This window comes from Balearica regulorum, chromosome 1 (assembly GCF_011004875.1).
Source record: "Balearica regulorum gibbericeps isolate bBalReg1 chromosome 1, bBalReg1.pri, whole genome shotgun sequence".
NCBI lineage: Eukaryota > Metazoa > Chordata > Aves > Gruiformes > Gruidae > Balearica > Balearica regulorum.
The window spans coordinates 189433461-189447852 of record NC_046184.1 but is presented as its reverse complement, the minus strand read 5'-3'; the positions used below and the strand labels follow the sequence as shown (position 1 = coordinate 189447852).

The following is a 14392-nucleotide window of genomic DNA, read 5'->3' as shown; positions in this document are numbered from 1 at the left end:
ATGCATTCATCTTTGCATCCCTTTAGAATTAACAAACGTGAAGCCCCTTAAAAGTGTAAATTAATCTGCAGGACAGTAAAATGATGCGTCCTCATAGCTGGTGCATTGCAGCTCTGCCTTTAGGAAATGCAGCTTATTTATCCAAGACATGATGTTACTTTGCATTTGAAGAATCCATAGCAAATCAAAATTTAATCCAGGGTCTCAGCTTGTACTGAAGTGATTTAATTATTTTTATTTTTTTAACATTGTGGCGCAGTCTCCCATGACAATCAGCAGTAGTTCTTGTCCTGATGATGTCATCGTTCAGTCTCCCCACCACTACCAGGGGAGACGTACGGGCTCTCGTTATTCACTGGCAACTGCGTTCGCTTGCATTTTCTGCTGAAGACAGGCTGCATTTACTCATCTGCTGTGCATTCCCTTTGTTTGATTTGCCAGGGGTTTAAATATATTGTGTGCATATGGATGTCCCTCTGATTATATAGAGAAAATGAAGACTGTTGTGACTGACAGGGAAACTGAACAGTTCATCCACCAAGCATGTAGCACATTTGACTTTGGTAGCATATTATAAACATGCTGTGTTTTAACTGGGTGATCTCATTGCCTCTGTGGAAGAGAGGTTATAAAGACACATGCTGAAGTCTTCATGTCTAGTGAAAAACATGGCCTTGGTAGCTCATGGAAAAAAATACGTTTATCACAGACACAGAATTGTTGAACTAGAGCCATTTGTGAAGAGACGAGAGAGCAGTATTATACTCAACGCAGAAGCACTAGACTAAATGGAACTAGATTAATTTTGAATTGAACAGATTTTTTTAAAAATACAGTTTAAAGGGGAAAAACTAAAAAAAAAAATCTCTGAAGAGATAAAACCAAACAAAAATCCCTGTGCCGCACCTGAGTGCGTGAAACATCTCTAGGTCTGCCTGAATCAAACAGGTTAGCTGTTGAACAGTGTTTTGAATAACAAACTTTGTTCATGGTAACAGCTGTAATGGAATACATTTGTGTGGTGTGTACAAATCTATGCTAAATGAACACAATTAAAGTGGGGGAGGACACAGTTAAGTTTCCCCAAGTAATGTTAACTCAGCCTTGGGCATCTAACATTAATATTTTTCCCCCTTCAAGGGTTCCTTATCTTCTGTAATAGTCATGCTGGGGATTTAAGAGGCAGTTTTGGCATGCAACACAAATCAGAAGTGTTGGGTTACTCTGAGTGTTTTCACAGTGAGAAGGCAAAAATGGGTAAGTCTTAAGTGCATATGCAGGGGCCAAAGAAACACAGGTGCGAAGCACAGTTTCCTTCTCTTGTTCATGACCCAGCATAGATATGTGTATGTATGCCACACATGGGGGGGAAATGCTTTCCCTGTTTCTTCACTAGCATCGCCTTTCGCACAAAGAAATCCATACCTGAGCCATTTTGCGTTCACAGTTAACGCTGGAATGTAGTGATCAGTTTGCTCTATAAGTACAATAAACATAAAAGTCTATAACTCATGTTCCTTTTGAGAAGTACGCAGCAATGCGGACCACTACAAGTTGAATAGGCATATTGCAGGTAAAGCAGCAAGAAAAAAGCTTTTTAAAAAAGAAATGTTAATGTTTGTGTCTGTCTTGTAGGTACATACATTCTGACAACTGCCCTGCTGCCCCTCCTGCAAAAAGAAGCTGATGCCAGAGTGGTGAGTCTGCGATGCTGTTGAAAAGCGGTGTTTTATTGTTCTTATCTTCTGGTTTGTGACAGCATTTCTTTGGCTGTGCTGGCAATGCAGGATTAGTTATAATGCTGTAAGCATCTCTAGAATTCTCTTGGACTTTGCTAACAGCAACCTCGTTCTCCAAGGCAAAGCTCCTGCCTGCTACTCTCAACCCTTCATTGGAAAGTAGAGTAAAACACTTCCTTTGGAAACTTCTCGGTTTCCTTTCCCTGGGGCAAGTTATCTCTTGCAGCATAGTGCAAAATACCTTGAACAGAAGTATAGGCTTAAAAGAACCTTAGAGGTCTTGGCCTAAACCAGGACAGCAGGAACATTTTTTTTTTAATGAAATTTCCCAAGGTTTGAACAGTGCTTCTCATTTTCTAATTAGCATCTATAAATGCTAAACATAAAAACTACAAATAGTGCTATTCTTCTATTTTCTTTCTCCCCATTACTTTTCAAAAGGAAGAAGCACGAAGCTCCCTGATGGAGTTGACACCAATTTGAACGAAAATTAATTTCTTTAAAAAAAAAAAAAATCTATTTCTTCCTACTCATCCCCAGGTATGCTCCACGCATGAACAGAAGCATATTGCAAAGAGTTTGCAGAGGAATCCTGCTCCTAGGGGCTTCAAAATATGGCCTGAAGACAACATTTCATGCATGAGTGTGACTGTGGGGAGTTCCTAGTTTTATTTTTCATTCATTTGCTTTTCATTCACTTGCTTACAGATAACTGTCTCTTCTGGGGGCATGCTAGTTCAAAAATTAAACATATCTGACTTGCAGTCGGGCAACGGGACGTTTGATGGAACTATGGTGTATGCACAAAACAAGGTACAGTCTGTGGTTTGGAAAACAAAGCCCAGTGCTTGTTTGCTAGGCAGCTTATACCATCTGCTTTGCAAAAAGCCTGTTGTTCACTGTTGCTTTCCCATTGCATCCAACCTGTACAGAGCTGTAATCTTCAGGAGTATGATGGCATCTGCTTATGAGTGCACACCATCTTGTGCACACCATGGCTAGACTTTCATTTGATTTGATTTAAGTCTCAGGGGGCAAACTGTCTTTAGCTGACAAACCCTTTCTGCCTGCTCAGTTCTTAGCTACAATCTGCAGCAAGTAGATGTGGTCGGTAATAGCAGTGTAACCGCTTGAAAAGCGAGCTGTGGCCAGGATATGGATTGCAATGACCATGGTCTCTGACAAAATTATCCAATAAATCCAGTCAGGATGAGCAAGGGTATATTTCTGCTGTGCATAAATGCCCTGGTATTTACAGCATGTTTGATGTAGTTTATCTCCCTGAGAACTAACTTAGTGGACGAGCTATTGAACTTGGTGCCAGTCTGGCTCTTTTTGCTCTATCCTAGAGACAGCAAGTTGTCTTGACAGAACAATGGGCAAAAGCTCACAGAAACATCCATTTCTCTGTTATGCACCCTGGCTGGGCAGACACTCCAGGTAACTTCTGCTTGACACTGAATATATTTTTTATTTTTTTTTCTTTTCAGGATTAGTCTAAAAGCAAATTGAAATGAGACTTTCTGGTAGATTTCTCCAACAGCTGCAGTGATTTCTTGGCTCCAAACTGGTGCTTGAAGTAGTTTTGTGCCCCCTTGGTAGCTCTGTTCTGCACAGTCTCTGCTATCTGTGTGTAGTCAGAGAATAATAATGGGCAATGAATGGTTCCAGCTCTGCGCAAGCGCACAGCAGAGCCACAATGCATTAAGGTAACCTTTAAGTTACGTTTGTAGTGGGACTGTTAAACACACAGATAAAGCTTCTGCCTCTAAGTACCAACATGCAGATGATGGGAATTTGTGAGGGCACATAGGAAAAAGGAGCATGCAGCATTGTGCAAGCCGTGTTCCTCTGCTCTTCCGCTAAACACTTACTGCCGTCGAGAAGCAGCGTTTGGCCAGACAGCCCTTTGTCTGAGCTGCAGCTGTTCTTCAGTGACTGCGTCTCAGCAGGCGGGCCAGCATCAGTTATCCAGTATGCATGTTGTGTTCTGCAATATGTTAACAGCCCCTGACACCCAAGCTCGGGATGCCGACTGGCAATCCGATCTCTAGGTCTTTTCTAGGGACGCAGTTTCCCAAACTTCGTTCTGATGACAGAAGCATTTACCTCGTCTACATTATGCTTGAAAACTGCTCTTTCCAAGTAAATATCCTAGTATTTCTTTTTCTTTAAAATACATTTATTTTTGTACATCCTTTGTGGATTTCAAACCTAATGAACCAAAGTTATCCCACCTTAAAGTTCAAGGACTCTCCAACCCCCCAAAATCAACAGCTGCAGGTGCTGGGCCTTCAGTCATCACCTGTTGGACAAACCAAAAAGAAACCAGAGTTTAAACATGAATTATGTCATTGGTTTAGGTACTGTTCACAATACAGTTTTTAAAGACCATACTGCAATTGGTTTCCTAAAACTGGTGAGAAAATAAGAGCTAAAAATCCTGTTAGAATACTTGGGGTTTGGTATTTCTGTTTCCCTCAAGTCTGTCTTTGCAGTTTAGAATGGAATTGGCTCGGGAACCTCTCACTGATCCTGTTCTCAGCTCCTACTGGTTTTGCCCCTGTAATTTGACCCAAACAAACAACTGGTGGATCATCTGGCAGTTCAGCACCATTCCACCACAAGTCATCGTACTCCTAGCTATGGGGAAATACTCGTTCTTTCATGGACTCTGAGATGCCTTGTCTTTTTCCTGCACTTACAATGGCAATTTTAAGCTGCTCTTTTTTTATTATTATCATAAAAAAATCTTTGCATGGCAGGTCACCATTCCATTGTTGTTCTTTATAGCTGTGAGATCGTCAATGCCAGATTTCTATCAGAAGATGAAGAATAATCTGCGCACAGAGGCTCAGGGAGCTGATACTGTTGTATGGTTGGCAGTATCAACTGAAGCAACAAAGTTACCGAGTGGCTTGTTCTTCCAAGGTAAGGCGGCAGTGTCTTGCACTGCTTAGCAGTGGGAGATCCCTAAGCTGCCTGAACTGAAATTCCCCTCTGGCCTGGAATGGCAACCCTTGTTCAAAGGATAAAGTATTTCTCAAAATCCTTTCAAGACTAAAGGTTCAGGTGAGCATTGTGCAACCAGAGAATGACTGCGTTATGTTCCTGCTTTTGTCTTCTGAAGTAGCTGATAGAAACTTCAAAGCATTTCTTTAGGGAGGGTTGGATTTTTTAATGAAAATGGCTGTGTGCAGGACTGTGCCAAGGGAAGGTGAATCACAGCAGTCAAACAGCATCTTTTATGATGCTGGGAAACTAGCATTCTTCTTACTGAGCACTGGGGGTTGGCTTTGCTTTGACAGGCTCTTCTTCCTACCGTTCCATTCTAGTAAATCTGCCAACTCCCCCTTTCCCTAACGCTGGGCAGAGACTTGAGCACAGTGGCAGTTTTGGCCCTGTAAGCATAGGGAATGGAAAAATAGGGCAGAGCCTTTCTTCTCTCCCAGGCAAATCTTGGTAGGAGCAGCTGGAAGCATAGATAGACGTCTTAATGGTAATGCAAGTCAGGCCTGTAGGAAAAAGGAAAAACTCAGAGTAATTGCTTAAAAAAAAGTAACTCCAGTACTTTTGTTGGATGTGGCACTCAAATCCTGATCCACTGAATTTCTGGCACAGTGTTCAAGAAGTTCAGACTTTTCTGGAGTTGGGTGACTTTGTCCCTTCTGCCCCCCCCCCCCCCCAGGCAGTCACACAGTGTTGGCTGACAGATATCTAACCAGACTTTTTTCACGTCATCATGTGGTGCATGCAGAAACCCTACATCCCAGCTGGTCAGTGGTCTTTGTAAGTCCATTGTTCTTGCTCTAGATCATAATTCCACCAGGCTCCTGCCTTTGGCCTTTGTCTATGCCTGGCTTTAGTAAACAGGGAACACACCATGGCTCTTTAGCTATAGATAATTACTTCTGAGAGCTTTGGGCTTGGCATGACTGCTCTTAAGGCTGCAAGAGAATTCCTGTATCCCTGTCCTGTGCTTATCAAATAGGGAAGTCTGTTATTTCTCTCTCTAGAGCCCTCTGAGAGCCCTCTGACCACCCTTAGTATGGGCCCTCTTCAGGCCCTTTGTCTGCAGGAGCGCTTTACCACAGACCCCGCTCTTGTGGTAGACAGCCATTTCCTGAATCAGTCATACTTTCCCTCCATTTCCTCCGTTCTCTTTTATTTGGTTCCTTTTGAGTGCAAACCAAAGCCAGCTTTTTTTTTTTTCCTCAGGAAAAAAAAAAAAGGAAGTGAGAACATGACTCGTACAACCAGAATGCTTTGCATCTGCCAAAATAAATAATGTTTGACAGAGTCCTGCTTGCCAAAGACTAGAAGCATCTTCTCCATGATGCTGAACTTGGCTTTCACACAGAGTTCTCAAACTTTAGCACAGGCTACTGGAAGCACTACATTTAAGTAGGAAGCAGTTCATATTCAGTGATGGAGAAGGGAATGTTTCTCTGTGTGTTTCTCTCTCCTCGGTTTTCCATGAGCAGAGGTTATGTGGTATGTGCAGCCAGTTACAACATTTGCTCTTAAGAGAACAAACATCTCTGCTCCTTGGGAAGCCTGATGGCAGCCTGATAACATTTTCAGAGAAATCTGCTGCCCAGTGTTGCAACAGCTTATTCTTTTAGTCTCAGCTGGCTACTGTGGAAGTTGGACTTATTTAATAGAGTAACTGCTGCACCAGCACTCTGACGGCTGCTTCGCAGACGTCTGAGGGCACTGTTATAAGGTTCCCAGGCTCTAGATACCATGGGTTTGGAGAGGAAAATCCCTTGGAATGGATAGTGATATGGCTATATATACACAGAGTGAGCGAGGAGTACAAGATTTGGAAAACCAATCAAAGCATCAAATGTAGCAAATTTGGTCAGACATCTTCATATTGGATACATGTTACTTCTGGTGATTGAGCAATTAACGTAAGTTCTATAGCAATTAGAATTTAACCATTTATTTTTAAGGCTGAAGGTAAGCATTTTAAGATATATCCAAACTACAAAGTTCCAGCTGGGGAATTTGTGTAGCACTAGAAATGTTATCCAGGAGGCGAGGAAAAATCCTGTCTCATGCAGAAAAAGCAACCTCTGCCTGCAGCAACAATCTTAAGTTATTGGTCTTTGTCCACGGGAGTTACACTAGTGACAGAGAGCAGGTGTAAACCCCCAATAAGGCCTTCCTTTATCCTGTCCCTAGCTGTAAATGAGGTCTCTTGCTCCCTAGTCAGGTCATACCATGCAAAAGGACAATCATTCTATTTCCAGAATACAAATTAAATTAGTTTAGTTAGTGGTTTGGAAGATACGCTTAACTAATGTTATTTATAGAAACCTAAAAGGTAAGTTTCCTGGCTTCAAGACCATGAGGTATGTTTGGGAAGTATTTTGACTAGCAGAAAAATCTCCTTTGTGCTAGTAGTAGTAGATAAGTCATAGAACCATGGAATATCTCGGGTTGGAAGGGACCCATAAGGATCATTGAGTCCAATTCCCATGATCTACTCATAAGGTTTCTTATTATTTTTCTTTCAGACAGGCAACCAGTCCCCACACACTTACCCCTGGCAAGCACCCACAGTCCATCAGAAGATGAGGAGAAGCTAATGGAGATGCTGGAAGAATTCTCCCAGAAGTTTAAATCCACATCTCCAGGAACTTAGTGTCACTGCTGACACAGCGTAACCACAAATCTAATTACACAGTAACAGTACTGTAGTGTGCCTGCTGTTGAGGGGAAGTAGGATGCCATAGCCCTGTTAAAAATAGTGTTCAGGTGTTCTCATCATGGGGGAGAGTGGTGCCTGCAAATTTTTTTTCCTTTCTTTTCCTGCTGCTGAGAGTCTCTCCCATTGTGAATATGCACCTGCTGTCTTGAGAGACATTAAGGTTGTGTTCTTTGGATTAGAAGAAAAATTTGGAGGCATTAAAATGAAACCCAGGACTTTGAAGTTACCCAAAATGCAGAGGAATGTACCTTCAGTAGCCCTCATGAAAGACGTCGGAAAGAAGCAGTAAATGTTTTAAGCAATATTTAACCGCTGTATTTGCCAGGTTGGTGGCTTTCTTCACTGCGTGAGGGTGACTGGGCTCAAACCTATAACCAGGACTGCGGAAACTCTCTTGCATCGCCTGCCTAGTTTAAATGGGAGGATTCCTCATGGCCTTCAGTTTCTATAAGTCAGTGCTGGTATGCAGAAGGGATCTGCTTCCTTGTGTTTAAACAGCAGGAATTTAGGAACGCTGCCAAATGCCTTCCACATTACTTTATGGAGCCAGGGCTGAATATTATCCCGTTTATATCAAGATGCCATGAAGTAGGAGGTTTCAACACATGCCACACCCAGACATGTTGGATCCAGAGGAGAAGGGGCTGCATTACTCTAGGCGTGAAAAGAAATAGCATGGTAAGCCATTGGTGCTTGCCATTTCCGTGAAAGATCAAAGGGAATTGCTTTATCATTATGAATGGATTAAGGGAGGGAAGGGAACACTGGGGGGCACAGGTTTTAGAGAAGTCCACCTCCTGATAAGAAGGTTGTATTTTGCCTGGAACTGTTTATTTCCAGACACGGAGGATGGGATTCATCTTACCTGACCTGTGGACATTTGAATTACTCATTGGGATTCTCACTGTAAATCAGGAGAAAAAACAGGCTTTTCCACAGTGATTTACTACGTCTGGTTTAAGAAACAACCCCTCCATTCCTACATCTTTCTACTGGTGGTGAAGACAACCAGCTCAGACTTAAGACATTCGGACAGGTTTCATTTTGTCTTATGTCTTTCAGATGTACTGCAAAGCCAAGACTATTAATAACAATAGTGGTAACACGTTTTCTCCTGAACAGAGTGTGTTTGATGATAGCAAACTGCATGCAGACCCCAACCAAGCTGTGCTACTGTTTCACATGTGGCTGTAGACCAGTATGGTAGGACCAAAGACCTAGACACAACTCTAACACAGGAGTTCTTGAGCTCTCTGTGGTGACTGGTAGCTAAAGGCCATGCCCAGGGGCAGAGGAGAACTCATTAATGTCTGCTTTACATAATTTAGTTTCCCAAAAGTTGTCCTGGCTGATGACATTTACTCATTATTCAAAGACATCCTATTGAGTATCAGTTTGGGAAAAAACCTTCTCCTTTCAGTCTATGGTCAGTCTCTTTGGAAATAAAGGCTTTACCCTCAGAGAGGCCCTGAAGTAAGTTTTCCCATGATAAGCAGTGCTGAGACATGTCAGGCTGTCACAGCTTTTCCTGAAGAGGCTGGCTCAGCATTCAAACTGTTGCTTCATTTTAAAGAAAGAAGATTCACTCCTCCTCGCACTACAGTGAAAGAAAACAACAGCAAGGCTTGTACAGATGTTTATTTCCTAGAAGTCTGGTATCAGCATATTCCATGGTTCACACTGTTAAATACAGTTATGGAACACAAGAGCATGGCTGGAAACATATAGAGTAACTACATTTCTCAATCCAGTAGCTGCAAGGCTAATAAAAACATTTCCATTCTTGAGTATTTAAGTCAAGTAGCTTCTTAGCTCCGCAGTACAGAAGTTTAATGACTGGTATTTAAATAGTTTGTAAAAAATAACCAAAAGTGCACTATATATATATATAAACCCCATATCTTTTAGTCTGCATTCTCTTACTGATGTATTTGAATAGCCTGTATTTTTCTTTTTAGTCACAGCTTACAAATGAAACCAAAAGTATGAAAACTGCTTTAATCAAAGTTTGGTCACAGTGTAAGAGTCAGATACTATGGTTTAAGAGCACTTGTGATTTAAAAAGAATTAAAACACAGGACGGCGATTAGAAACAAAATCTGAAGTCTCCCACGCTTTGGTATTATGGTGCCGATGATGTTTTATTTCAGCCTCTTTGCACAAGAGCACAGACAGCGTGTGGCTGTAAAGCCAGTGAGATGCTTTGCGTTAATCCAATTCAGAATGACTTGTACCTGCATGTAAGCAAATACATTTAGTGCCACCTATAAAATTTTAGGGGCAAGAGCAAAATGGCATCTGATGGTGGATTACCAGAAACATGCACTGGTGCAAATTCTTGCTGAGCAGCATGGGCTGAGGCCTTCAGTCCACACCTGCTTTATAGGAGCCAAATGATAAGCACAGCAGCTGTTCTTACCACCCTGCCCTTTCCATGCTCAGCCCAACACTTCTTTGTGTCAGCTTGCAGGCTGATGTGACTCTGACCTCACTTGGTTTTTGCATTCTGAAGGCTTTTGCATTTTTCTTTATGCTGTGAAATCACCTAGTCGAAAGGTTTTTGCTCCGGGATTTTGCACGAAGAGTTTGGTGCCACAGCCCATGCTTAGAGGCATTTATTTCCCTGTGGCTTAACGGAAGCGCACAGCCCATCAGCAGCACAGAGGGACTGGCCGCAGTGATACCAGTGCTGCAGAAAGAATTCTCTGTCATGGGTGAACATCTTAGCGTGTCAGTGTAACAGATATCAGAGGATTTTGTAAACTGCATTTCCTCTTCTCCTAAGTTTCATTTCTGGACCATGTTCATTGTTTGTAAAAAACAAAACAAAATAAAACAACCTATGTTTGATTAAAGGCATAAACAATTGTTTGCTGTCTGCCTTCAAATAGCAGGGCATTCCCACAGGTGCCTCACTCTTTTGGAGTAAATGCAAATACCGTTTGCCATTGCTCCAACACACCCGCCAGTTTCCATGCTGCCCCAATGCTCCACACTCAGACCGTTCCACTCGCTGGGAACAGGACAGAAGCAGGAACAGCGCTTGCCGTTAAACAAGACTCAGGTGGGATGTTGAGCATGCCCTGCCTGCGCTCAGAGAGGGGAGTTTGCTATAGACTTCAGTGTACGCAGACTTAAGTCAGTGCTGAAAACCTCGGTGTAAAGGATTTGTTTGGTGGGACGCAGCCCTGGGCCAGACATTTCAATTTCCAATTCAATCACTGATTGTATTTTTGGAATAACAGCAGTTTTTTAAAGCAGTACTAATTTTCATTAACTGGTTTTCAGTAACTAGTAAGAGCAGTACTGGTTTTCCTTAACCAACGTTTCACTCAGTGAGTGGAGAGTGAACACAGAGTTATTCTTTCAGAGAACAACCTGGCGCTTACTGGCCCCGGTTGGAGAAGGACAGCTAGAAACTACTTTAATCCAGAAGTTCCTTTTGCCTGTGCCCTTCTTCCATTCCCGGTGTGTGTTGCACTCACGCTCCTTGCAAAAAAATAAAGCTCTCCTTCTCATGACACCAGATCTTCTTATCTAAAACCGGGCAACATCCTCCCAGTGTCCTTTTAAACAAGCTGTTATCCCTCTGAATGGCAGCAGGAAACTTCGGCTCTCTCCTGGCTCAGCTGGGAGTATTTCCCTGTTTGTCACCCAGGCTTACGTTCCTTGTTTTGTCGGGAGCGGTGGTTCTGGGTGCATTTGGGCAGACCCAGTGACTGGTTACAGGAGGTAATTTCGAAATGCAAATAAGATGACTTGAAAACTCTGGATTCCTGCAGTCATCCTAACAGCACTGACCTAGACAATGAGAGGAAGAAAGCATTGAAAAGCCATGGGGTCTAATGAGGAACGAGTGTAACAAAAACACTTCTGGGACTAAAAGTGACCAAATCTAAGAAGTTCAGTTTGTGAAGTAGGTCAGTATTTATCTTCCTCTCTCTAGAGGGAGATACCTGATAAGCATTAGGAAAAATGATGTATTCTTGGGAAGGAAACTTGTTCTCTCTCAGGACAAAAGCTAATGCTTGCAAAGAGCAGTGCCAGCCTGGCCAAAGGTCTTCAGCAGGCCGGGATTTCAGCGAGGAACAGCTCAAACCTTTGCTGTGCCAGCAGTGGCAGTGGTATTTCAAGGGTTAAAATGTTGCCGGAACAGAGGAAGAGGGGTAAAACCTGCACTGGTGCAAACTTCAGGCAGCTGCCGGGACATGGCGTTTTCCTTGATGGTTAAAAATCATCTTGGGCATCTTCCCTTGACTTTCCAGCTGAGGATCTGCAATCTGCAGGGAGCCTTGGGGCGATGCAGAAAATCGTGCAATTTGTTCACCGCCCGAACACCCTGCTTCCCGTGGCTGCTCACCCACTGCCAGGCGCTCGGGCTGAGAATTCATTGTGGCAGAGGAATGACCCCGCTTGCGCATACAATAGTTGTCAGTTTGATGCCAATTCACAGGACAGGTAGATAAACGGGTCCAGTCAAACCTCAACAACCCAAATCCCTCATTACAAATATCCAGCAGCTGATAGACATTAATTTAGTGGGGTTAAACTAGCACAATTTATTCAGTTATGTTGGAAACACTTACTTATTTACAGAATGGAACAGAACTAGAAAGTGTTACGTAATAATTAGCAGAAAAGATGGTCAAATTGCTGAGCAGCATTCCTAGAAAACACTGACCCGAACAAAAGCCAGTCAGATTTATTTTTTTTAAATGATGTAAAATGCCTGTACTCTGAAAGACAACAAAGCCTACAAGACACTGGTCAGTATGGCAAAGTTAACATACCAAGTGGAGAGGCAGAAGCAACGCTCAGCCTTCAGAAGACTAAACCACAGCTGAAACTGGTGGTAATAACAAAGATAAATCAAGTTTGCGTAACTTTTTTCTCTGAAACTTTCTTGATTACTTGCTGGTGGCAACCCCACCAAATTTTCTTCAGACAGGACCAAGTCAAGGTGTTAATGATGGATCTTTCACGGCTGAGGGAAGCCCTGACCTGTTATAAAATGTTTGTATTTGGTTAGCATCTGCAAAGGTGCTGAATTCAGTGAACAGGGATGAAAAAAATGTGTAAAGAAGCCTGGAAAGTACAAAGGTGATAAAACCTTTAATAAATTCAGATTATTTAATGTATAGGGAACAACCAACTGGAGTGATGCAAAACCTGTATCTTCATAAGGCCTGACACCTCTTCTGCACCATCTCAAATGTGATGTGTCTCTTCCCCATCATTTTAATGTCAAAGTGCTTCCGCATTTAATGTGTTTCTCACAGCACTACTTGAGGTAGATAAATACTAATGGGCGATTAAACCAAAGGACAAGAAAGTGAAATCAGATCTCCATAAACTCAATCTACCACCCCATCACTAGACCAACTCTGCACTTCTCGTGGCTTCTGGATCCTGACCAGGGCTGCTGGTCAGCTTACACTGCCGGGACAGAGGGTGGTTCGGCTTTGTACGGTGCTGATGAATATTCATTTCTACACTACTGGCTTTTTGTGTATGCTGATAACATTCTCTCTTGGCATCTCTTCTTTGGAAAGACTTTGCCAGTAGATGGTGCTCCCTTGTTTTCATTTTGTTCTGAGTTCGATGTCCTCACATGGCACCGATTTCAATGCCTTTGAACTCAACCTCTTTCTGTTCTTAGCAGCACAATGTTGTCCTGCAGCAAACAAAATTTCAGAGATGGCCAAAGACTGGTCACGAGGGAAAATCCCCCAAAACTAGGAAAAATGCAATGAAAAGTCACATGTGACCACACACAGTTAATCTCAAACTTAAATTCCAGAACTTCAGGTTATTGTCAAACTAGGGACCACTTTTTTCTTCTGAGGATCAAAGATTTCCTGCCAAATTTCACATGCAATTTTGAAGAGAAAAATCAGTTTCTTCCTCAATATTACACAAGAGGTCAATGCTGAAGGGACTTAGCATATTAATCCATCCTGAAAAAAAAGGATCAAGTTTGTTGTTACTGTTGCATACTATTGTTGCATATAGAAACAAAGTCTTCTAAATCCTAATTGAAAACATCCCCGTGCTCAGTGCTGTCTCCTGGAAAGGACACGGCCCTGTAAAACTGCACATCGTAGACCTATTTCCTATGTGCTACAAAACAGAATTTTGGCTGTTCTTACCCAAATCCTATTGGGAACAGCGAGAACAGACATATGTAGCATTCGCTAATTTGTTAGTACCCTAGTATTTTAGAGTTAAAGAGACTTTTTTTTTTTTTAATCTATTTTTATTTTTTAACCCATTTTTATTTTTTAACCCATGCAGTAGATGCTGACATCAAGTGGACTTTGAATTACAGAATGGTTGAGGTTGGAAAGGTCATCTGGTCCAACCCTTCTGCTCAAGCAGGGTCAGCTAGAGCCAGTTGCCCAGGACCATGGCCAGATGGCTTTTGAGTATCTCCAAGGATGGAGAGTCCACAACCTTCCTGGGCAACCTGTGCTGATGCTCAGTCACCCCCACAGTGAAAAAGCGTTCCCTGATGTTTCAGCTTGGGCCTATTGCCTCTGGGTCTGTCACCGGGCACCACTGGGAAGGGCCTGGCTCCATCCTTTGCCCTTCAGGCATTTATATACATTGATGAGGTCCCCCTGAGCCTTCTTTTCTGCAGGCTCTCTCAGCCTTTCCTCATAGGAAAGATACTCCAGTCCCTTTGTCATCTTAGTGGCCCTTTGCTGGACTTTATCCAGCAGCTTCATCTCTCTCTTGTACTGGGGAGCCCAGAACTGGACACAGTTGGGAAAAAAGTTGCATATTTCTCTCTAACAGTGATTTCCTCAGCAGGCATAAAGCAAACTGGTTTTTCCCCTACATCTTTTTTGGATGATGCACAATCCTTTTTGTGCACCCAGCCATCCATCTTCTTACCAGCCACCAACCCTGTGCAGAAGGAACATCTGCATCC

General features: G+C 42.6%; 1 protein-coding gene across 3 annotated transcripts in view; it reads left to right on the top strand.

Annotated features, from left to right (window-relative positions):
• The window catches only part of DHRS12 (dehydrogenase/reductase 12), a 31512-nt gene extending 21191 nt beyond the window's left edge, over positions 1–10321 (top strand). For 2 of the 3 annotated variants that reach the window (XM_075741896.1, XM_075741898.1), the window contains 5 exons: positions 1636–1697; positions 2448–2552; positions 3089–3179; positions 4533–4670; positions 7265–10321. In XM_075741896.1, the coding sequence (XP_075598011.1) occupies positions 1636–1697; positions 2448–2552; positions 3089–3179; positions 4533–4670; positions 7265–7392 (524 nt within the window). In that variant the 3' untranslated portion in view covers positions 7393–10321. The remainder of the gene's footprint in view (positions 1–1635; positions 1698–2447; positions 2553–3088; positions 3180–4532; positions 4671–7264) is intronic. The other variant, XM_075741897.1, reaches the window with a different exon arrangement.
• Positions 10322–14392: the final 4071 nt, after the last annotated feature.